The following is a 26,125-nucleotide window of genomic DNA, read 5'->3' as shown; positions in this document are numbered from 1 at the left end:
CCTTAATGTCTATTATTTTTATTAATTTTGAAAGATACTCATATTTGAGGAGAGTACCTCTTTAACTGGTTAAACTCTTGAATTAAGGCAGTATTGTGAGATTACCAAATATGCTTTTTTATCCTCACATCCTTTAGACCAGACCAGCCAGACTGTCAGGTTGAGACCCTATTTAGGATAAAAATCATAACTCTGTGTGTGATACGTATGCTAAAACACATGAAAACTGTACCTGTATTTGACACTTGCTTATATTTGACATGATACTTTTCACATTGAAATATGCTTTTTGACTGTCTTTTGTGTCTGTATATCTTACTGAAAAGATATTAAGCTCCTTAGTAGCAAAGGCTGATTTAGTTTCTTTTTTTCTTTTTAAATATTTTTAATTGTGGTAAAATACACATAAAATTTACCACTTTAACCATTTTTAGTTGTGTATTTGCTTTCATTTCTTATGTGTCCCTTGCAATAGAAGATAGTTAAGAATTTGTTTAGAGTATACATTAGATGTTCAGTATAACAGAGATTGGCTACTTGTTCACTGAACTCATTTGAATATCCCTCTTACCTCTACCCCCCACATCCAGACTCTGTTCCCAGCTGTCTTGATATTAAGTGTGGCCATGAGTCTAAGTTCTAGCCACTGAAATATGAGCAGGATTAAGTTTTGTGACTTCTAGGCATGGCTTATAAACATCTCTTGTGTTCAGTCCTATTTCTCTTGTCTCTTCTAATGGCAATCCTGAGGCCAAGGAGATGGTCAAGCCTCTGGAAGGAAGGAGTCTGTGTCCTTGAATCACTGCCTGGAGGAGAGCCATCCAAAGATAAGAAACAGTTGTTTGACTTTACATGAGCCTCAAATATAATTTTGGTTGTGTTAAGCCAGTAAGATCCTGTGGTTCATTGCTTTAAGCAGCTCTCTGATACACTCAGTACTTGTTAGTATGAATAATTTACTCAAAATTTAATTCTCTTTGTTAGGAATTGGAAGTGGGAGTCAAGAAAACAAAGTGAAATTGGGAGTGAGAAATTGAGTCTGTCTCCAGTTGGAGGAGGAGTCACTGTGGAACTAACTCAGAGAGGAGAAGTGAATAAAGGGTAGTGAGAAAAATTTGGAATGATGTGTTAAGGGACTGATATGAAAAACAGAGAGAGCAGGGAGTTATAGTGTACACACATAGGAGTCCTGGGAGCTGGAGGAGTAGGGAACATTGTGAAATAAGAAAATCAAATTTAAGAGTTGGATAGGATTTTAAACTCTATTGGTTTTAAGTACAGGAATTTTGCCTCGTTCCATATGCAGTTTACAAATGTGTTTTTTGCTTATTTCAGGTTTAATTAATGAATATCTTGACAAAACATATTTGGAGAAAGGTGTCATGTTTAAATGAACAGAGTTGCAAACCTGTGTGTCTGTGTGCTGCAATTCAGGTGCATTACTTGGATTATTTCTGAAATGAGTCATTCTTTAGGCACATGAAAAGAATTTAATTAAGCATGTATAAAATACAGTATATCATACTTTTATAAAGCCTCAATATAGGTGATATTTACCTTATGTTTTAAACATGTAAAATACTGCGTAGAATGTTTAAAAAGGAAAACATTTATGAATTCATTTTATTAACATTTACATTTACTTTTCTCATTAAGTTGATACCATTTAACCTTTTGTCCCTCGAAACTGGATTCCATCAGCCAATAAAAAAATGCAGATTGGTAAAATACTTGTGACTTAGGTAGCTTTTTAGGACTTTAAAAATGAAGAGATAATAATACATATAATTTTATAATACATTACATGACCGATCTGATGGTTCCAATTTTCCATCTCCCGTGTAAATGATAACACAGAGAATATAAGCAGTCATGGATTTATGAATACCCATGTCCTAGGTCTTGCATATGGTGGCAATGGCTGTAAGATTTTCTTAGCCACTGTTCCTAGCAGCTCAGCTGCAGATGAAATTGCCTTTATTCAAGTGGTAAGAGACTATCTGACCTACACCTTGGACATTGTTGTGGAAGCAAGGGTGACCTTTGATTGGAGGGAGAGGTCCTCTTTCTTCCTGTATATAGTGTCCAGCATGAAAAGAATATAGCCTCATCTTTCATCCTACGCTTCGTCCCTTGCATGTCGAAGATCATGCATGTTGTATATTGAGTGTCCTGGATTCATCATAATGCATTTTAAAAATTGAAATGCTATTAAAGATGACTTGAGTTTCCAGGATATTTTGTATGTATAATGTAGAGTGTATGCTCTGTGATCTACAAGTTAGCAAGAACTGCACTGGACTTGAAGTCAAAAGAGCTGGTCCATGTCTCTTAATAGCTCTAAGTGTCAGTTTTCTAATCCATAAAATAATATCCTGAAATCTTATGTTAAAAATAAGTGACCTAAGGAATGATTTGGCACAACCTTTTGCTCAAATTTCTTTGATAGTATCTTTACTATATGGCCATCTAATGATAGGAAGTGCAGTATCTATTCTCTTCTCCCATCCGGCACTTAAATTTTTGAAACTCTTGAGCAAAACGTCTCCTAGTTCTTTGTGTGCCATGTACAGGAACAGAAATGCTTATGGGAATATTAATACTGACGTGCCTGTCTCACAAGTTGAGGGGAGGATCACATGAAATAACAGGAGTGAAAACAAACTGATGTATTGTAAAAATATCAAGTCTTATGATTAATACCAGATAATGCTTTTTCAACTAATGACTTATGTAGAAATTAACTACCACTTATAGTGGTAAAATTATTTCTGTGATAAACTAAGTTTTAAATCTCTGACAAATTAAATAACCTTTGGAACTCTGTCTGTTTGTCAGGTGGAGTCTGCCATTACCCTGGTATTTTTGGTACTACCTTGTCTTTGAAAATTAAAAATCTTGATCAACAATTTAAAAACTACTGGATAAGACTTTTGGGGAAGCATTTAGATTCCTAATGTACAATGGTAGTATCCTAAAGACTGTAGTACAAACTAAATTTATCATTATTTAGAAGTTACATGTACTTTTGCCACATGATTAGTGTTATTCTCAAATATATGATGTAAAAACTACTCACTAGTATAAAAATGACTGTGTTTTATGTAGTAACAGCAGATGACAGACTCAAGTGAGTTCTGCCTGGATGCCTTAATAGTTCTATATAGCAGTCATACAAAACAAAGCAGTTTTGGGTAAGTTAATTGTTTTTAACATATTCAGTGACTTATTCCAGAAAGCTTTTAATTAGTAATTTTTTCCAATTGCTAAAACTAATCTAGTAAACTAGAAATAATGTTTTTTGAAGCACGCACACACACAGAAGTAGTGTGGCTAAGTGTACTAGAGACACCAATGATTTATTGCTTTCTCTGTACGCCTTTCTAAGGAAAATTTCTCTCCCCTCACCTCCTATTATTTGGGATAAAAACCCCAGCCCCAGTGAAGCTGGCGAGCGGATATGTGACCCAAGAGTTCCTTCAAGGAGATGGAGAGGTAAAGCCATAACATTGTGTTGGGGTTGGAATTGCCATTAACTTATGAGGGAACCAAACGTATAAGCAAGGTGAGGAGGTAGTAGGTAGAGAGAATATGAAAATGCTGGAGACATATTGGGAGAGATGCAGTGGGGTGGTAGGAGGAATGGGAGGGAGAAAGAAGAGAGACCAGAGCATCCACAGTCCCTGAACAAGACAAAGGGGAAGTGATGTTTGCCATTTCCCAGATCTAATTTACTTAAGTTCTACCGATACAACTCTTTTCCTTGGATGAGATTTTTGTGTTCTCACAGTGAGAACCCTTTGCTTATATTAGCTTCAGTGGGTTTCTGTTCCTTGCAATTGAAAGAGCCCTAAAAGAGCACTAAGATAGAGACAAATATCAGGGGTATATCTTTGGTTGAGGCCTGCTTCTGAACACTGTTCTACAAATAACCTCTTTTCTTGCCTTGTTTTATACACAATCATAATAACATATTAAGTAATCATTGTCTTTTAACTTCTAGGTCCCCTTGACTTGAAATCCCGTGATAGGCATTTTTATTGCTTGATGTGCTTTTATTACAGAAATGGGAAATTTGTTGTAAACTGATGCATTGTTTTTATTTCCTCTTGAAGAAGTCTGTATGAATATGTTAGCCTTCTTGAATCTTCATGTCTTGGATCAAGTTTGCCATCGTTAGGGCATCAGTAGATACTGCATTATTTTCTTAGTGGCGTGTCACAGACTTTGACGAGATATTTGCAAGTATTTAAGAGTACTCTGAACATTATAAATTGTACGTGGTACCTGTTAAACCTGTTATGATGACTTCAGTTATTCACGTTTAACAAGAAACAACTTTTTACTTCTGTGGCATATATGAACTCTTAAAAAGATATGTTGTAGATATATCAAATGAGAATATTTATTGGACATTGTAGTATCACTTGGCTGTATAATTCTAATTTGTGAATATTTTCTTAACAGCTTAGTTCGGTCTGAATTTCTTTCTCCCCTTTGCCATCCCGCCTTGGGTAAAATCTTCAGAATTCTGATTACACAAACAAGGCATTCTTCTTAAACTACTATTTGTACTCTTAACAAATACGCTTATTAGAAGAGGCTTGTAAAATAGTCTTAATTTATCCCCTTGGACAGTTAGATTTTTTTGTATTATTATTGACATACTACAAAATGGTTTTAGATAGTATAGAAGTTGTTGGTAGATTTAGCTAAGAGAAACTGATGAAATGCTGTAGTGACAGTTTTTATGAAGTCAAGCCCATAATTATGAAGTTTTCAGACCTTATTCACATCTAACATTCTAAGTATTATAACTAAATGGAGCTTTCAACTTAGAAAAATTTCCTTCCTCACCTTGATTTTTCTAAGCAGAATCAACTTGCTGTTTCTCCACAGAGTGGCTTTGTATTGTTACACGATGAAGAGATCAGTCATTTGATGGTCACATCTTTGAACCTATTTTCCAAACAATATTATCATATACTTAGAGCTTTTGCTCATTTAAATAACTGGGATAATTATTATATAATTCTGTACTGTACGTCAAAGTAAATTCTAATCTAGCATAATGAGCTTTTAGGACCCATTTTAGTATTTGGAAATGTTTAGTAAACTGTAAAGCAGCCTACAAAAATGAGATTTTTATTTTAAGGTAAATTGTTCCTATGACCCAATACTAGTAGCATAAAGGAAAACTACAATACCAGTAGTGAGTGATGAAGGTTTTATCTTCTAAGTTTATATCTTCCGAGGCAAAGATTTATTATAGAAAATCATTGGTGGAACTTGTTGAATGGGCTGTTCCTTCTGAATGTAATTATGCCTGCCTGCCTTGGCGGGGGTCACAGTGTTGGGATATTATGTCCATTGACATATACACAGTTAACTATAATTAAAGACACATTACTTCAAGCTTGAGTAGAGACTCTTGAGTTCTATTTGAGCTAATAGTTCCTTAAAATATATTATTACTTTTTCATGTCCTCAAATATTGATCAAAACAGTACTTGTGGATACATGTAACTTGTGGAAATTCAGACCTATGATTTCACTTCACTTGAAATTTCAATGATTCATATGAGTTCTAGTAGAGTATTTCAGTGTTTAGAATGTAGTTCATAGAAGATAAACACTACATTTTTATCTAAAGAGGCATGCAGCTGGCATTGAAACGAATTTAGAGAAAAACGAATCTTAACAATTTTTTTCAACACAATTTTTTTTTGTCATAAAAATGTCACTGATGCATCTTGGATTTATAAACAATGTCCTAATGTTATTGAAGACTTTTAATACTAGGTGGATTTTTATAGAATTTTGAACTAGACAAAAATATTAGGTCAATTTATGTTCAGATTTTATTTTAGAAATATGAGAACTTTTTGGTATTATATCCATCTCCCAGTACCTATCATGGTGCTTGGCACACAGTACTTAATAATTATTTAATAACTGACAGATTTTCCTGCAAATTTTTAGGATACATACAAGAAAATTCTGCTAAGTCTAGGTCTACTAATATATAGAGAGGAGAGTTATATCTGCTTCATTGAAATACAGACTTGAACCAGATGATCATAGTGGAAGGTCTTTTGGTGATTTGGTATCTTGAAATGTGTCGGTAGAAATCTTTACAATAGCCACAGCTTATTCTTTTGGAATTTTCAAAATATACTGTATCTTAACTTAGTAACACTCCATTGAACCTGTATTCATTATTTTTTATTGAGTTAAAGAAAAAACATTTTACAAAGTGGACACATTGTTTAATTTTGTTTTGCATTTGCTAGATTGCAGTGTAAGGCCAATAAATTAAACCCGGGCAGTTCTGTTGCTAATTACACACAACTTCTCTTGAGTATCAGATATTCAAATCCATTTTATGAATATGGTAGAGAGAATAACAACTGTAAAACAAAGCAGTGTGCATGTAAGTGACTGTTAGCGTGCATTTCAGAAAGGATAAATGCTCACCATATGGTACAATTACTGTGTCCAAGTTTTCAAATTAGCTTCTCTCATCCTCCTTATTACTGTCTTTAAAAAGAGAGGAAAAAACCCAACATGATTTATCTACTCTGCAGCAGAACTCTTGACGCAAAACAGCAGCCCAGTTCTGTCCAGTTTTTTTTTTTCCTTTAGCATAATAGAGGCTGTCGGACTTTTTTATACTAATTACTGTGTGAGCCTCAGATGAACCCCCTTCAATTCACAGGGCTTTGTTAAGGGAGGAGCTGTCAATGTGTCTGCCCGTTTGCAGCTGTGCTGTGGCTTTAGCTTGCTTAACATTATGCTGCTTTTTAGACTTGACAGAAGGGATTTTTTTTTTTTTTTATTAAGGCAAAGCAGCCTTGTAGCAAAATGGTTTAAGCAGCTGCATTGTAGGGAAGCACAAAGAAGTTATTATTGTGTCTGTTTAGGGGGGTAGAATGGAGGGGGAGATATTCGGCTGCTGTTGATGCCGATTGTTGACTTGCCATCTGCCAGATAGGGAGAAGAAAAAAATGACAGCTCCAGCAGGGTGTTCAAGAGGTTGTTTGGAGAGACGCATAAACATGTGCAGATGTCGAACTGAATAATGGCTGGAACTTGAGACGGTTTATGATGCTGCTGATGTTTGTGCGTATACAGAATGAATGTATGTGTGGATTTGGTTAACCAAGGGTACATACTAATTATCATTGTTTCCCTGCATGCCCCTTCCCCTTAGTTTGCTAATTAGTTTAGGGGCTTAGTACTTCCTCTTCCTTCTCTTATTCACATCTAGTTTTAGAAAACAATTTCTCTTTAAAATGGCAATACCAGATTTATTATTTCTCCTTATAGATGGTAGACAGTCTATTTGGTTAATATTAGGTGTGAACTGCTACCTGATAATAGGAGATTTTGATTAGGAAATAAGTCAGGTGAATCACCATGTTCTTAATGCACACGTTAACAGTTTAACACTAGCCTCAGTATGTGAACTGTTACTTGAAACTGAATTGATTTTATAGCCAGCCACTAGGGGTGAGAGAGAGAGTACCAGATTTACTAAGTAATTCCATCATAGTCTGAACTTCGATGTTATTAGTTGTGAAACAAAGTTGTACGAGAACCCGGCCTTCTAGGTTAACACTCTTTTTCTCTTGGTTGTCTTTGATTCTGTAAATGACAGTCCTACATTTTCATTATGGAGTGATAAATTGGCTGTATATTTCCTTCTGATTCATTCTTGTCATTAGGTATTAGAGATTTGATATATTTGTCATTTTTTAAATGCTGTGGTAGTACTTAAATTTAGGATGCAGTAAATATGTTTATTTAAATCTCTGTTTTTTTATTACTTGGACCGTAAATAATTGAGAAGGAATAATGATGTTAGGTAAAATTTCTCAAAGGTACTTATATTGTAGGACACCTCAAATTTTTGTAAAACATCAAAAGCTATCACAATATGAATGAAATTATTAGAAAATGAAAAGAGAAGCCCTGACTTTTTTTTTTTCCTATTTGGATTTATATTACCAAAATTGGGGAATTAAAAGAGTTTTTATTTTGATTTTTGGTGAACTCATGCTTTCCTAAAATACTTATGGTTTTGTTGCATAATTATTGAGCAAAAAAGCCTTAAGTGTGGTTGAAAGGCAGACATACCAACAGAGCTTTGTGTCCAGAGTGATGTCTTTCTTAAAGGACTAGAGGGAGATTATCTGTTATTTTTTTTATTCTTCATAAAGGAATAGAGGTCAGATCTATTTAGAAAACCTTTGTCTCTCTGTCAGTTTTTCAAGTGACTCTAATCTGTATTTGTTGAAAAGGACCATCAGCTACATTGGACCTTTCCTTTGTCTGCATATCTAGTTTTTTCATTTATTTGGAAGGCCATGAATATGTCCATATTTCTGTATGTGGAATTATGTACATATGTTTATAATTTCCGTAGTCAGTCCTGATATCCCTGCTAAGTTGGGAGGAAGCAATATGCCATTTTCCAGGTGGAGGTGTTGAACTAAGAGTGTGGTTTGACAGCGGCCAGGATAGGATGTTAGTGAGAGGCTGAGCAAAAGCAAGCTTGTATAGAGACAGACTCGCAATTCTGTGCTTTGTTGATCATATTACTTCAGAGCCGTTTGCGGAATCTTAGTGCAGGCAAGTACACATTCTTACAGTGATTGAAATATTCAGGGCAGAGTATGTTTGAAGTTACACACATCACATTTAAATATCACTTAACTTAGATGAGTGACTTTATGAAAGTCCCTTTAGCCTGTTTAAGTGTGTTTCTTCATGTGTTGAAAGAAGGAAACAGTCGCTGATATTCAAGATCTTGCAAGGACTAAATGAGATAATATATTTGGAATGTCTGGAACATATGCAATCGTAGCTATTAGTAATATTTTTGTTGGTTGTGATGTTTAAGTCTAAAGGCCTATAACTGTTGTAATTGGAGTGCTTATATGATACTCTCTTGCAAAGAGCATAGAGTTCTAGAGGCCATTTAAGAGATAGAAGGTTGTTTTCTTAGAACCTTATGCTTATTTAGCAATTTGTGATTATTTCATAAATCTGAAGGGAAATCCATTAAAGAGAATATAAAGAAAATTGTTGGATGTGACTCAGGGGTATGGGATCAATGATTATTCAGCAATTATGATTCTATATTGTATCCTATAAAATAATTTTCTACTTAAAAATTCAGCACAAGATTGCTGAAAATTGTATTCATTCTCTTAGTTCAGTATTAATCTCTTTATCTTGGAGCCACATTTTCCTCTGTTGTGGCCAGTAATTAAGCTGTATTTGGGTTATAATTATTTTTAAAATAAGTTTTTTGAACTCATTACAGTTAATAAGCATAATGATTGTAGTGAACGAGGAGCACTAAAAAGAATGTCTTATCTCCTCAGGGAGTTTTAAAGCATTATTTGATTGTTCCAACTCTTTATTTGGCAGACAAAGAAACTGATCAAGCTCATGGTGATGAGAGTGCTGGGATAAGCAGAAGTGTTTTTTTAGAGGAGTAAAGAGGAAATGGCTTTGATTGACCTGAGGGAATCAATTAATTCAGTACAGGATGGTTAATTCCTACTCAGATGTAGGTGGTTCTTTAAGATTTTACTTTAAAAAAATTTTTTTTTTATCAGGCATTCTCCCTTTAGTAAATATTACTCAATAATTTTGGATGAAAGTCAGGGGATGTTGCACCTGGAAGAGCTGCCTGATCCAGTTTCTATGAGTGGTTAATAGGACTGGGTATAGTGAGGAAAGACTTCTCTTTTGGTTTTGAAGAATAAATTGGTTGGTTATATTAAAAAAAAACACATGTGCACACACAATTTAAGCAATATTAGCTAGCTTCATGCAAGGATATCTTAATGTTTAATAGCACATGGTAATGAATGCCAGTATTCAGATACTCTAATTTCTTTTTTTTTTAAACCTATGCCTACCAAAAACAACTTATAGTACCAAAAAGTGGAAATATCCCATAGCCTATGAAATGTTGTATTACAGATTAGGATGAAAGTATTTAACAATGAGGACATTTTCACCTATGAGGAAACTGTACTTGATGTATTTTCGGTATAATTAAACTTTAGGAACTTCTAGCTTTTAATGTTAATATAGATGTATTTGAATTGTGCTTCAGAAGAATCCTGCATGAATAGTAATTTAAAAAATATTGGCCAGTATGTTGAAAACAGAAGAATATTTCACTGTCTGACATTCTTTAAGGCATCTTGCTAAATGTTTTGGCTTAAAGTTTTTAATGTGTTTTAGTTTTAAGAAAATCTGATTAAAGAGGTTGGTAAACTTGGTATCACTTTTTAGAACAGAAGATGATTAAAATACAAAGGCACAAAGGCATAAATCATGAAGTTCATGTATTTTTTTGGCTAGGCAAGTCACTTACTTGCTTTGAGACTGGAACACAGCATTAAAGTTCATAATTTTATATTTTTAAGTGAAAGCACATAGAACAGCAGCTGTTGTTTCCTGGCATCTTTCTGAAGAGATATTTAAACTTAAGTATATATTTATTATGGAAAAGAATTTTATGAAATGACCTTCTTTCCCGTCTTTGCATTTGCATTATGTTCAACTGACTCTGTTAAGATAGCTCTTTGTACTTTCTGTCTTAGTAAAATAGGACTTGGAATTTATTTAAAAGTGTTTTCTTTGACCTTAAAAATCTCCATGGTATAGTATAATTAAAAGGAATAAAACTGCCTAATTCCAATGGTATGTATTTTTAAAACCTCATTTATCCCAAGTTATGCCAGGTAATGACATAGTTCCTGAGTGGAGAAATACACCTTAAGTTATAGAAGCAAGGACTTTTCTTAAGAGTAAACAGAAATTCTAAATACAAGCAAATTTCTACAAAGGAGAAACTACGTGTCAGGAGATCTTGCTGTGTAAAAGAAAATTTTGTTATTTACCTGCATGTAATAATTTTTAATCTTCTTTCAGTAGGTCACCCACTATAAGACAGCTCTGTTTTTTAGGCTGGGTTTATTTGCAGGGTGGCAGGTGGGGAGGTGGTGGTGGTGTGCAGTTTAGACTGGATAGTCACTACACATAAGACTCTACCATGAAGGTTAGCAACTTTCTGTATTCTTAGAAGTCTGTCAGACCACTGGTCTATATAGGGTGTTTTTCACTGTTTTGTACATCCTAAGAAATCTTTTGACAAGTGTATGCCAGAAAACTTTTTTCCTACTTTGTGTGAAATAGATACTTTCTGAGGAAAAGGAATAAAGTACTCAATGCACATTGCATTAGATTCTAGAAAGTAAATTGTTTATCTTTATTCTATGTAAAGATTTTTTATAGTTTCAGAACCAGTATGGAAATTAAGAGGGACCCTACACTGCCAGTTTGTCAATTGTATTATATTTTATTAATAAGTGAGTAGTTTATAACAAATGAGCCTGTTTAGCTGTTGGCTTCTTATAAGAAGAAACCAGAAAAACTGTAATTTGGGGCTGAATGTTAATCTCTATGAATACTTTATCTTCACTGAAAGATTTGTATGCTCTGATTTCCTGCAATTTTTAAAAAATAAATTATTCTGTGGAGATATAATAGAAACTTAATAGACTATTTAAACAGTACAGAATCATTTATATAATGTTTCATTTTATTACATTTTGAATGGCATCCATAATATGAGACTTCAAGTCTTTTTCCTTCACGATGCATTGGTTTTAAAAGAAAATATTTCCTCTCAAACTTTTTGGAAACATTTGAAAACAAGCATTCTTGTGCTTAGATAAGTATGGATAATGATAAGGAAAGAAATGGTTATGTATAATGAACAGATATACCCATTTCATGTTGTTTTATTAAAATTTATTTTTATTAGAATGGTAGGTAAGGATTGTTTTCTGAAATTTCTGTCTGTGTGTTAGGTAATACTGCCCTCAGAGGGCCAAGGTAAGTAAATTCAATTTTAACATTGACAAGCAGCTTTTCTGCTGTTTATCTGATCCTTAAGCTTGCTGTGGGGAGGAGAAATGGACTTCTTTGAATCATTGAATAGTGTTTGATTTGTAGTTGCATCTCTTTGATTTGTTCTGTTCTTTAAACGAGTTAGCTTTATCTGTGCACCTCACTTTGATGACAGCCTCTAAGCATGTTCAGTTCTTTTCTAAGAAAATTGTAACAGACGACTGGCCACAAATTGCCAAATTAGGTTGGTTTACAAAGAGGATGAGAAAATTACCTAGGAAAGTTCAGATCATTTTACTCGGTGTATTTTACTTTTTGTCTCTTTGATAACAGATATTCTGGTATTCAAAATGTTTTGAACCATACTTTTGAATATACGGCAGCATTCATTGAAATGGAAGCATTATATTCCCTTCAGTTTTATAAACTTAAGCATAATCACATCTTTAAAAAAAAATGATGTACTTCACTGGATATGTAATTGTTATATGTAAATATAAATATACTAGAAGTTAAATTACATTATTATTCCATTTATAAAAGTGTAACATTAATGTGTGGTTTAACTTTATAAAAGCCTAACGTTAATGTGTGGTTTAACTTGTCTCCAAATTCAGAGTTTTTGAGATTAAATGATAATTAACTTGTACAATAAAAAGGTAGAGTGGGAAAGGCCTGATGTCAGAATAAGTCGCATGCTTTTGCTTTTTGCTTTTTGTGTGTAGTAACTTTCTTGAGATAATTTGAAAGAAACAGTGAGATGTTTAGTAGTAAATCCAGTGGAGTGCTTGATTTTTCTCCCACTAAAGTTAATTGATATTGAATTAAGAAAGACTGTTCTATGACAGCAGTATCAGTTTTTAATGAAAGATTTCAATTGGTTGAGCATAAGTGATATATAATTCATTATTATCAGTAATAATGGGGGGTGAAAATAGGATGTAAGTAAACTAAATAACAAAAATTAAAATTTTATCCACCAAAAAACCCCCACATATTTTGTTCTTCTGATGTGGAACATTGATAGTCTGTTAATGAAATTAACAAAGTTTTTTTTGGTGGCCTGTACAGGGAATGAGCCCTACATTTGTAATCAAAAGAAATTATTTTTTAATTACATAAATTTCAGGTGTACAGGCTTATAATTCAACATCTGTATATACTATAGAGTGATCACCACCACACGTCTAGTTATCATCACCTATCACTGTGCAGTTGATCCCCTTCACATATTTTGCCCACTCCTCAGCCTCCTTCCCCTCTGGCAGCCACCAGTCTGATCTCTATATCTATGAGTTTGCTTTTGTTTTATTTTGTTTGCTAATTTGTTTTTTGTTTGTGTGTGTGTGTGTGTGTGTGTGTGTGTGTGTGTTTTATTCAGCATATGAGTAAAATCATATGGTATTTGTCTTTCTCTGTCAGACTTCTTTCACTTTAGCATAGTACCTTCAAGGTCCATCCATGTTGTTGCAAATGGCAGGATTTCATTTCCTTTTTTATAGCTGAATAACGTTCCGTTGTTCATGTATACCACATTTTCTTTATCCATTCATCCATTGATGGGTTTTTGTGTTCTTTGGATAAATATCCAGAAGTGGGATAGCTAGGTCAGATGGTAGTCCTATTCTTAATTGTTTGAGAAAACTCCATACGTTTCCTGTAGTGGCTGCACCAGTTTACAGTCCTACCAACAGCGTACCATGGTCCCCTTTTCTCCACATCCTTACTACCATTTGTTATTTCTTGTAAAATTACATTTTATTTCAAATACTCTATTTACATTTGTGTAGTTTAATATGTTGTCCGTATTAAGCACTCAATCTTTTTTGATTAGCTGTACTTTAAGAGGATTTATTCATTAAATGGATGTTTGTGCAAAGCTTACTAAGCCAGATGTTGTATATACTTTACAAATATTAATTTATTTCTTCTTCACTACTATTGTCCCCATTTTTCGAAGAGGAAGCTGAGGCACAAAGAGATTAAACGACATGGCCAAAGGCACATAGCTAGTGAGTGACAGAGTTGCCATTTGAACTCTAGACTTCAGAGTGTGTGCTCCCCATACTAATATGCTGGCCTCATTTTGAAAGCTTGAGCAGCATAGCAGAGTAGAATTTTACTGATTTCCATAGTTTTATTCAAATCTCAAGTTTGTTCTCTACTTGTTACCAGTGTCTTAGAGCCTCAGCAGGGCTGTCTGAATAAAGTGGGGACACCCTAGCACCAGCCTCTTCATACCTATGTGAAACGGTCTCTTATGCATAATGCCTGAGCACAGTGCTTGGTTGAGTACATTCAAGTGTCCTTGCCTTCCTTGCTTTCACCACTTACATACTATGATACAAGTCTCAGAGAGTAATTACCTACAAAAAACAAAGGAGAAAAGAGTTATGAAGGCCATGGATTCACTCTCAGAATAATAAGGGTTTGTGATCTGATGCAGTGTTATTTTTGGGTACCACACTATTGGAAATTTATTATAGGATACACTCCTTTGGTAAGCGTCTAAGATAAAGCCTGAGTCTATTTTGTTGAGTTTTATTCTACAAGGCAGTGATTTTAATACAAGGTGGGAAGGTTGAACCATCTGAGGATTTTCTCAAAAGGCACAGGCTTCGTCTTGATGAGCAAGCGCTACAGCCTTCCTTGCCAACTCCTGATCCCTGCCATAGTGAGGCACTGTTACTGTGTGTTCTACCGATCAGGTATTTTATAACTGGGTTGCGTTACCATGGGATTTCTATTTGGAAGAGCTTTTCTGACATGAGTGTAGTCCCTGTTTTGCATGGTAGTAGGTTTATTCATCTATTCAGTTAATGGAAGATGCCAGCCTTCTCTGTGGTAGGTGCTTAGAGGTACATGCAAGTAAGTTTGCAAATGGACTCAGCGCTGCCATGATTGATATTTATAAAGGCTGTTACTGCAGTGTTGGATTCTACATTGATTTTAATATTTAAAGAACATGATATAATGAAATGGAAAATATTTACAGTAAGGAAGTTATAAAACATTTCTAATGAAATCATCTTTTTAAGTTGGTCCATTTCTTTGAAATAGTTTAAAATTCTGTGGCCCTAGGTACTTTGTTAAAATAGTTCAGGAATAACTTTGGGTCTAATGCAGTGTATGGAGTTGGAGACTTTTTGCTGTAATGCAGAAAGCAGATTAAAAAGAAAGCTTTGCTTTGGCAATCTACCAGGGCGTAAATGTAAGCAAAATAATAATTTAGCTCACATTTAACCCAGCAGGAAGCTGAGTACAGATTGAGTAATTCTCCACAACATATCTACTGCTATGTAAACTTATCTCATGGTTTATTCTTCGTTAAATTGCCAAGATGCTGTTTTTTTTCTGTTGGCTAGTTTGTATGTGTACTTTGTTCTCTCTCTCTTTCTCATTTTCTTTGCTTTTCTCTCAAAGTAAAACTTAATACTATAACTCTATTAAGATGTTCTTATGTTAAAAGAATAATTAATAAGTATCCCATTTTTGGCTTACAGTGTAATGTTTGCTAAAAACAAAAGGAACCAGGATTTGATTAATTATCTTACAGAATAAGTACCATGCAGCAAGTACCAGAATGCTTAAAAGTATATGGTAATTGTACAATTTTCTGGATAACAAAGGAAAATTATAAAGTAGACTAAGTACTGGCAGACCAGGCATTCTCAGATCTTAGAGAAGCTGGCATTCCAACATCTTGTGGTATTCAGTGCATAGGTACTTTTCTCATTATTGCTTCAGCTTCAAAGCAAAACATGGACCCCAGCCTTCTTTAGGAAGTAGATATGAAAAGTGTACTTAATATAAAAATGGCAAGTTCATGCATTATTCAGTGGAAGCAAAATTTCTTGACTATAATATACGTTTCAAAATAATCATGAAGGAGCATATGTGGTAAAGCAGAGGAATGTGGGTACATCTGGAAAGCTTTTAAAGCATCTTGAAAGCACAACGCAAAATCATCAAAATTGTAAACATCTTCCGTCTGGCCAGTTGCAGTGGTAACGCTGACCACTACAAGAGCATGCAGATCTCTCAGTACCTCATGTGATAGCTAGACATCCTGGCTGAAATCATCATAAAGATTTGAGTGTTTTGCAATATGACCTCATTAATCACTACTATGCAGAAACCATGAGAGAAGACAAGCATGGGCAGTATTTTGAAATATGAAAGGCTAAGGTGTGTTATCTGGTGTGCTAGATGAAAGTAGCATCATAAACTGTATTACTGTGCTTCTCTGCTTGTATTGTCATGCGACTTCAAAGAATGGGTGCATTGCCTCATCTTGAATTAACACAGCAGCAAACCTGGCCAACACAGTTCTTTTCATGAAACATTGAAGGACTGTATGCTGATATTCCTCCCAGTCCCTTCCCCCACAGTAATGCATCTGACAACAAATACTATTGAGTTCCTTTTTCACAAAGCACATAGGATGCTATTTGGAAATGTCAAGGCATAGGAGATATTGCCATTCCTCAGTATAACTTCCTGGATCATTACACATGATTAAAGAAGTGTAAGAAATTTTCATTTTGAATTTTACTTGCTCAATCACCTGCTTTCTCTAGCTCTCGATTCTCACAGCTGCCTACTGTACTTAAAGCTCTATGAAGGCAGGTACTGTGCCTATATCATTCATTGCTGCATTCTCAGTGCTTTTTATGAGTGGGGTTTTTTCTTTCTTTCTTTCTTTCTTTTTTAGTTAAGTATTTTGACACTGACTAAGTATTTTTGAATGAGTGAATCTAATTAGAAGCCCACTTCCCCAATTCTGAATAAGAATGTTTAAAGAAACTTACTCTTTCATTTGTGATGCTTATTGAGGAGTACCTTAAAACAGGTGAGCTGGGCAGGAGTCAGTAATGCTTTTTTCATGTTTTGCAGACATCACCTAATTTTCAGAGTGTCAACACACATCCAAAGCTGGTTAATGAGTTTGTCAATGACACCATAGAACTTAACATTTTTAATTTACCCAGGGCAAAGAAAGAACATACTTGAAACGGACTTAATAAAAGAGGAATGGTAAGCTAAAAATTTAGGTTTGCAGGAGCTGGAAAACTGAGTCAATATATATTTAATAAGCACCTACAGTATGCAGATGCACTTTCATTTGTTAAAAGTTAAAATTAAACTTTTTTAAAAATTTCAAAGGACAATTTCAGATTGTCCCTATACAGTTGAAAAACTGTTATTATGCTAGCTCATTGCCATGTAGATACAAAAAAAAAAAACTTAAGGATTATTTTCAAGACATCTATAAAAGAGGATGATGACAATTTCAGTGAGAGACACATTTCTTTTACTCCTTTAGAGACATAAATATGGCTTTTACTTAGAACTACTTGGAATATGATACTTGGAATCTGCTATATAAAAATGTGACAAGCAATTTCAAAGACTGTAAATGTTTTATTGTGTTTATCATCATGCATTTCTTCAGTAACTTTAGTTTTAAGACATTTACAATATAGCATACTATGATGAATTATATATATACTCAGTATTTATTTGTTTATGCTGCTAGTATTTATTTATGAAAATCCACTAGTGTAAAAGAGATCCTGCTATGCTTTCTTTGAGGTAGTTCATATGTGTAAATTTGGTTGACAGCTGTCGACAAGCAGCAAAATGTTTTCTATATTGTAAACCATAAAATTAAGTAGATTTTACACTGAAATTAACATTAAGCTTTTTTTTGTCTTATAGTTAAAAATTAACCGTGAACACTTATTTAAGACTAATGGTTTCTTAAAGTGATACAAATTTATTTTTATTGACAGCTGTCATTTTTTGGTTTAAAGTGCATCTTTAGAAATTCTTAAAATATTTGTATTTTCATGGTGCTATATCCTGTAGGTCATTTAATAAAAATAATTCAGAGATAAAAGTTTTTTTTCTTTGGAAGACTAATTATCCTACCCTTATCTTAAAAAGGAAGTAAAAGTATTAATGCTGTGTTTTGAAATTGGATAACTTTTTATTTCTTTAGATAGGATTCAAGTTTTATATACCTGACACTAGTTAAAGAGACTTTTTTGGCTGATGGAGTAAATTTATTTCTGATTGTTGCCTGTTGCCTCATTTTTGTAAATACTCTTGAATAAGTGCAATACTGATTATAGAATATTTAATATGAGGTTATAGATAGACTGTAAATGATATTACCATAAATGATAATGGCTCCATTTAATAATAACAGTAATAATCGAGCACTTGTTATATGCCAAGTAATGTTCTAAGCCATTTTACATTATGTCCTTACAAACCATTTGGGTAAGTACTGTTTGATTCTTATTTTTCTGTTGAGGAACCTGAGATGTAGAGACATTAATTTCCTGCAGCTCATAAATTGAAAAGTCAGGATTCAAACTCAAGCTATGTGACTCCAGAATCCTTCATCTTAAGCATTACATTGTTTTAATGCAGCAGGTATAAACTTAGGTGTAAAACATGAGCTATGGTTGACATTTATCAGTTCATCTTAAAAGTATTGGTGGCAGAGAGGGTACCTTTATTCTAGGCCCTTAGCCCCATTAAAAGCCAGGACTTTTTGGTCATAGTTTTAGAACATCCTGAGATGTGCCTTATTTGTACTCTCACTGCCTTAACTGATCAGGGAGGAAAGTGTTCAGTTCCTTTTCCATTACCAGCTGGACAAAATCCAGGTTTGGGTGGAACTCCAAGGCTGCAGAAACAATTTTACTTTGCCATTAGTGTGCACAGTGTCTTGCCAAAGTATTGTGAAAATCTATAACCTTTGTACCTTTTAAGCTAGAGGTATTCTCCTTCTGTACTGGGTCTAGGAGGCGGCAGTAGCTTGCTTTTTTGTTTTATTAATACCTTATGAGTTTGTGTTCTCTGTAAGGCTCAGTTTCTTTGGGCCTTGTTTCCACTTTTGAAACTAGAAAATGAATACTTAATTAGGCCAACCATGACGCTGTTATGAACTTTACTTGAGAATGTTTATAGGGACCTATTAAAAAAGAATCTGCTTTCAGGAAATACTCAGAACCTTTCCCCAGATTTTAGTGAGCACCTAAAATCTGGTGTAATACTGGAATTAGGCTTTATAAGTTAGAGACCACATCCCTGCCCTTCTCCCTCCTCCCCCCCCGACTACTGTGTCCCAGCACCTGGAACAAATTAATAAATAAATGAATATACTCCATTCATATTATAGATGAAAAATAACAAGAAAATAAAAATTAGATTCAAGAGTCTTCACTGAAAGTTTGAAATCCACTAGATTAACTGAATAAATTCAAAATTATTAATAAAATTTTGTGAGAGATACTATATTTCTGTAATCAGGAAGGGAAATTTTCCATTTTTCTTCTGGATAAATGACTATCTCACAGTCTTTTTATAATGTATTACATGTCAGGGATGCATAATAGGTTTATTTTTAAGAACTTTTTGGCAACCAGAAGTTCACATAAAATATTTTAAATTTTATTTGATGTTTTAATTTTAATATTAAATATTAATTTAAATTCTTAAAACTTAATCTAAAATTTTAAATTAGTTATTTAAATTTAAATTTTAAATTTAATTATGAATTTTAAGTTTAATATTTTTAATTTAATTTTTAAATTTTATTTTGAATTTTAAATTTCTTAATACTTGACTAAAAATGGTAAAATTTATATGGTGATGTTTTATGTCTTTCATCTGAGCATGTAAGACTGATAGGAAATTATTCTTAGATTTGAAAACTTTTATTTCTTTTAAATACATGTATTTTGAATAAGTATATTTAATAATTTTTAAAAAATAAGAAGAAATGGTGTTATCCCAATTTTTTCTTCTTTAAAATTTTAAAAATGAAATTGTTTCATTTTATCTTTCATATAATTATTAAGCTATTACTTATTATTTAGCTTATAAAAATTACAGCATTTTGTGCCACTGTAAATGTGTTACTGTTTTAAAATAGCGTTTGAAATCTGAATGCCATATCACTAGAGAATTAATATCTAATGATTTTAAATTTTATATAAGAATACTTAAATATGAATGGAAAAAAATAAGTGCAATCAAGAAAGGAACTATTTCATTTTTTTAATGGAAACCGTGGGTTTAACATTCTGGTTTTATAAATTTGGCCTTTGTTTGTTCACAGTAAGACCATATATTTTTAGTAAATCAAAGTGAAGAGGGGTGTCAGATTTTCCTTTCCTTTCCCTTAAATTCCTCTTGTGTGCTTATACATTTGTGGAGATGTTCATATATGTATTTATTCCTTTAGTAAGTTATTATTGAGAGAGTTGGTTAAGTGGCAGGCACTAGATTGGATGCTTGGAATATATCAACCCTAAGGAAAAAGAGCTGACAGTATTTATTGCTGTTGATGAAAACTGAGTTTAAATCAAAAAGTAGAATTTTGGAGAACATATCTGCCATCATGCACTTCACAGCCTCCCAAGGCTTACTTTTCTAATGAGATTTATAGTGCTCATCAGTGTGATTGTATAATGAAACATGTCAGTATCTGGAAGATCAGTATAATTCGGCAGACCAGTGTTTTCTAAACAACCAATGTGTGATGTTATAAAATTCTGCAGAGTGTAAAAGACTCATTCAATGTGCAGTACAGACCAGTGGACTTCACACAGCAGAGTACAGAAAGTTCATTGAAAATGGTTTCAAATGCCACATTGCAGTTAGCCTTTTGGAAAACAAGTACTTGTCAAATGCTGGCATAGTATCAAAGAAAGACATCCATAACTATCTGAATGCTCTTCCCATTTCCAGCTACGTCTCTTGTTTGAACCAGATTTCTTCCCTATATTTCGAACAAAATAATGTAACAGATTAAATACAGAAGCAGGTATGAGAATCTGGCTATCTTAAGCCAAAGATTAAAGAGATTTGTAAAAATTTAAAGCAGTTCTGCTCTTCTAATTTTTTGTTATCGAGAATAAAGTTATTTTCATAGAAATATTCATGTTGCATGTAATGAGTTTATTGTTACTTTTAAAGGAAGTAATAAAAATAAAAATTTTCTTTTTTCAATTTCTAATATAGTAAACATTATAGATGTAATCTACATAAACAAAAATTTGTCAAGTGTATTTAAGTATTAAAAATATTTAAGGGTGTAAAGAGATCTGAGAAAAGGAGTTTGAGAATTGCTGATTCAGAGGAATGATTCCACATCTGAAATACATGTTGGGAGTGAGATTATGGAAAAGCTTACATTATATGCTAACAGACTGTTACTTTACAGTAAACAAGAGTTGGGATATATTTAGCAGAAAAGTGATGTGATCAAAGCAAATACACACCCACAGTAGAATTACCAGGAGGTGATAGATGCATTAGGATGGAAGGGGAATGAGTAGAATTGAGAAGCAGTCACAATGCATTAGCAGAAGGGCAGATGTAAGGTGTTAGGGCAGTTGTGGTTGAGCTAAATGAGAGAGACTTGTGAAGGGAGTATTGACCTAGCTACTGATAGAATAAGGCGAGGGAACAGTAAAATGTCAGGTTTGAACTTAGAATACTGATGTCAAGGAAACTGATTTGTAGGGAAAGTTGAACTGCTTTCAAATTTTTGTAGTACTGTAATTAAACATTTGAGATTGAATAGCCAGGTTAGAAATATCCAGTAGACAACTGAAAATTGGGACCAAGTAGCCTTCCAGCTCTTATAGTATCATGGAGCCCCTCTGTTGCTTAAAATTAGAGATTCCTTTATGAAGTAAGCAAATGGTGATCTGGTTGCTAAAATTTTTTATTTTGGTGGCTAGTTGATAGCTTATATCAAAATCCGATCAAATATACATTTATTGACTGTTATGTGCTTGGCGCTGTACCGTGTGTTCTTAGTTATTACGTTTGTATGTATGAGTGTGTATGGTTTTTAAAAGCTTTATTAACCTCTGTTCTTTCATTTCCTTGACTTGTTTGCAGCATTTGTACAGTTATTTTTCTATGCATAATAATAAAATCTTGTTTAAACAAGTTATGATCATGATTTAGCAATGAAAATAGACTTTTTCCCTTTCTTTTTGAAAAATGACACAATTAGTTGTGGTACATGGACAAGAAACATCTATTTCATGTCCCTCTTATGATAAGTGTTTTTCATTGAAATTCCTTGATACTGTGTGGACGATTTACCAAGGCTTTTTAAAATGACTGAAAATATGCTCTAACAACCATCTGATAAAATGAAAAACTGAACAAAATGTGTACTTAGATGAATGATTCTCTGAAGAAATAATAGTGCAAATGAATTATCAAAGTGTAAAATCATTAAAAACAAAACATGTTTGGGTTTTTATTGAATCTTAATTGCAGGCTTGTGCATTTTCTTTTGTAAGCTAAGTTAAAAGAAAATTGCCTATCTAAATTTTGGGAGGCCAGTGTTATAGGACATATATTGTACCATAATTTATTTTTCACATGAAAGCTGCTGTTCATTTTTCCCCCAGCATTAACATGCATGCTTTCCTCATGTAGGAGAATATATAAAAAACTGGAGGCCAAGATATTTCCTTTTGAAGACAGATGGCTCATTCATAGGATATAAAGAGAAACCCCAAGATGTGGATTTACCTTATCCCCTCAACAACTTTTCAGTGGCAAGTAAGTTAATTATAATTGTTGATCCACCTTGTATTTATTTATTTATTTGTATGGCCTTATCTGTCAGATATCTTAGGATATGTGAGAAGCCTATGAAAAAGTTTAGGTTTGTATTCAATAGAGAAATTTTCAGCTTTGATAGAATTTTAGTTCCTTAGTATAGGGTTTATCGATAATATGTGAACTTATATAATGTAATATAATTTAATATTTTTAATAGTTAGAACTTGAATGTGATGAATGTAATTCCTCAAATACATACTTCAGTTTTCCTTTATAAAGTATAGACAAAGACTTTTGAACTCGATTATTGGACTAAACTTGGTTGTAAGATGTATTACAGTACTTAGTGCATTTCTAATCAAAGTTTCCTATCATATCTTAGCTCTTGTAATTGATTATATGATGAGAAACAAGTGATTTACATTAGAAGTTATTTTCTGGGGAGATTTTATGTTTGTAGTTAAATTTTTCTGCCTTACAATTATCTAATAAAAATGTTTGTAACTTAAACTCATTTAAAAATTATATATTTGCTTGAACATAGCACAAAATAAACTGACATGATGATTGTAATTGTTATGACTTGGCTTTCAGACTGTTCAAATTACTGATTAATCAGTGAAAGGGGTTTTCTGTGTTAATTCAGAAGTAAAGCATTTTAAAAGTTACATTAAGTTAAAATAAATGTGCAAAAAAGCTAAAATCTTTACCATTGACATAAAATCTTTGACTAGACACCATTCTTAATTTTGATTTTGAATGTATGTTGTTGTATGTTCACCACATTTGGAAAAAATAGGTAAAATCAAAGCGAAAAAGAAAATTAAAAAATACAATAAAATAGCAACATCAGAAAATTCAAGATAATAAAAGTCCTTGAATATTACAGAAGTCATTTTATCATTATATAGAGCCCTAGTGTTTTTTATGGATACTGTCTTTCAATTTTTTAAACAATAAGTTTTGTTAAAACAATAAACTTAAGGGTTTGTGAAATCATTTGGAAAATAAAGATACTTAAAGATTCTCTGTTTATGTAAGTGGATTCTTCTGTGCGAATTTTATTTTTTAAAAGTGAGAATACTGTTATACGTATGTATTAAGAAAATAATTTTCTTCTCCACCAAAATGCTCATTAGATATTTATGGCTTTCTTTCACTAGAAAATTATTTTTTAAATTTTGTTGTCAATTGAAATAATATCTTGTATTTTGTATTAACTTAAAAGCACATTTTCATTCTAAAGATATTTTGGGTGAGCATTTGCTTTAAAGTGGTAGAAATTGGCTTTTGAAACATTAGCAGCATACATTATCATATCCGACCTAAAGCCTGTATGGTTTCTTAGTTTCTCTGTTTTACTAGCAAATGCTATTGGTTGGTCTGAAATAATTTATAAAGTACAGAACTCCTGTATTTCTTGATCAAAATGCAGCATTTTTTGACCTTATGAAATTTCACACCCCAACAAGTTTTAAAGACATACTGTATGTCACAGTCTGCCAACATCTGCTCCAACACTTCCACTGGCAGAGGCTGAAATGAATGCTGTGCTCCTGGGGAGAGAACCTATTTAGTGACTGACAGTCAGCTTATCCATGAAATCAATATTAGTCGACATCTGTAATCTTTACTTGTATAGTCAAGTAATTGTGGATAGTTGACTTAAACTAACAAGGGAGGTTGTAGATCAGGTCCTTAATTTTAGGAAATATGTTAACATGGATCTTACACTAAATAAACTATTTTAAATTGATTATTTTTAATGTTTGAGTTACTGCAATCATAAATTGTATAAATAACGATTTATCTGAGGAAATAATGGGCCCTGGTTGAAGAAATAGTTCAAATTTCAGCTTCACGGAAAGCCGGGAGTATGACTCTGAGACTCTGGTCTTTGGTTCCTTCATCAGCACAGTGAGAACACATGGGTTCAGTGAATTCGTAAGGCCATTTTTTGTCTTAACACTCTGTGATTCTGTGAGGGGAGTTTGAGCAGGTCCTTGAAGAGTGAGTAGGAATTAAGCAAATTAAAATAGAGAAAAAGGATATTCCAGGCAGAGGATCACAATGTTTTTGTGAGATACTAAGAGAAGGAACAGTTGGAGCAAAGCGGGATTACTTCCCCAATAGTTTCTCGTTTGTCCTAGCCCCTTCTATTATATGAAAAAAGAAACTTTTACAAGATATTGCTAAGGTATGTTGGGAAATGTTATCTGTATATATATTCCATTGATAGCTATGAGTCCCCTATTTTTTCTGATAATTAAAAATGGTACTTCAAATTTAATCTTTGTGGATTGTAATGAAATTTTACCAAAATAGACTTTTATCCATATGAAAAAATAAAGTATGAGAATTAGAAGATACTTGGAACTGATCTTTCCAATCTTCATTAAGATTCAAATTCCTTTTCTTCTGATTTAGAATTTCCAAAAAGATAAGTCTTTATGCTCATTGTTTCTACTTCTCAATCTACTGCAGTCTAGCTTTCTTTCTTATTCACTTAACTGAAACCACTTTTAATAGGTTCTGCTGTGACCACTTAATTGCTAAGGCTAGTAGTAGACATTTTTCAGTTCTTCTTTTCCTGGATTTACATCTGGGGTGCATTTTATACTTTGAGTATACTGCTTCCTTCTTGGAATAATCTTTTCCATTGTGTTCTAGGATGCTTTTTTCTCCTGGTTTTCTTCCTTTGTCTGTTGCATGTATTTTGATATCTAACTGGGTTCCAGCCACTCTGTAGTACCTCCCTGGGTTGTCACATTCACACTGAGGTTTCTGTTACTTCTGGTATGCAGCTTGCCCCTATACTTCTGTATCTTCAGGGCAGGCCTCTTTCCTGAGCATCAGATGACTGTATTCAGCTAACTGCTGGACATCTCTACTGAAATATTTTTCTGGACTCAACATATCCTAAGCTGAAGTGAAAGTAATTTTGTCAGCTTTCCCCCCTATATTCACTATCTCAGTTTTGTCTTGAGCAGAAACCTGGATCTATTTCATGCCTTTTTTTTTCCCCTTCACATCTTCACCTCATTTCCAATTCATTTCTACTCCTGCTGGTTTTGTTTTTTATAACTTGAACTTATTTCCTTCCCTATAATTACCTTAGGACATGCCCTCATCATCTCTGCGGTAGATTTTTAACTGTAGATCTCTGCTTGTAGCTTCTACCACTCATATTCTACCTTCACATGACTGTCAAAGTGATCTCCCTAAAATTAAATCATAACCATGCTGTTCCCCAGTGAAAATCCTGCCCTGGATCTTCATTGCCCACTGGATGAAGTCCAGTTTCCTTAATATATCACACAAAGCTCGCCTCATTCTGGCCTCTGCTTTCAATTCTTGCCTCATTTCTCTTCTGCTGTACAATTATACTGTGGCAGCACTGAACTGTTTATAATTCCCTATATAAACTATGCTGTTTTTCTACTCTGAGCCTCTGTTTATGCTGTTCCTTTTGATTAGAGTATCTTTCTGTCTTCTATTTGCCTGAATAATTTTTCTTCATCCTCTAAGACAATTCAGATGTAACTCCCTGGTCTCATTCCTTGCTAAGTTCCTC

General features: G+C 33.3%; 1 protein-coding gene across 6 annotated transcripts in view; it reads left to right on the top strand.

Moving 5' to 3' along the window:
• Positions 1 to 26,125, top strand: part of AKT3 (AKT serine/threonine kinase 3) — a 207,549-nt gene that overhangs the window by 81,954 nt on the left and 99,470 nt on the right. For 4 of the 6 annotated variants that reach the window (XM_032466537.1, XM_032466539.1, XM_032466538.1 and 1 more), the window contains one exon: positions 22,423 to 22,548. In XM_032466537.1, the coding sequence (XP_032322428.1) occupies positions 22,423 to 22,548 (126 nt within the window). Of the gene's footprint in view, positions 1 to 1,375; positions 1,435 to 3,388; positions 3,496 to 22,422; positions 22,549 to 26,125 lie in introns of those variants that run through there. The other 2 variants (XM_032466536.1, XM_032466535.1) reach the window with 2 other exon arrangements.

The sequence above is a fragment of the Camelus ferus genome, chromosome 23 (genome assembly GCF_009834535.1).
Source record: "Camelus ferus isolate YT-003-E chromosome 23, BCGSAC_Cfer_1.0, whole genome shotgun sequence".
Taxonomy (NCBI): Eukaryota; Metazoa; Chordata; class Mammalia; order Artiodactyla; family Camelidae; genus Camelus; species Camelus ferus.
This window is presented reverse-complemented; position numbering and strand designations above follow the sequence as displayed.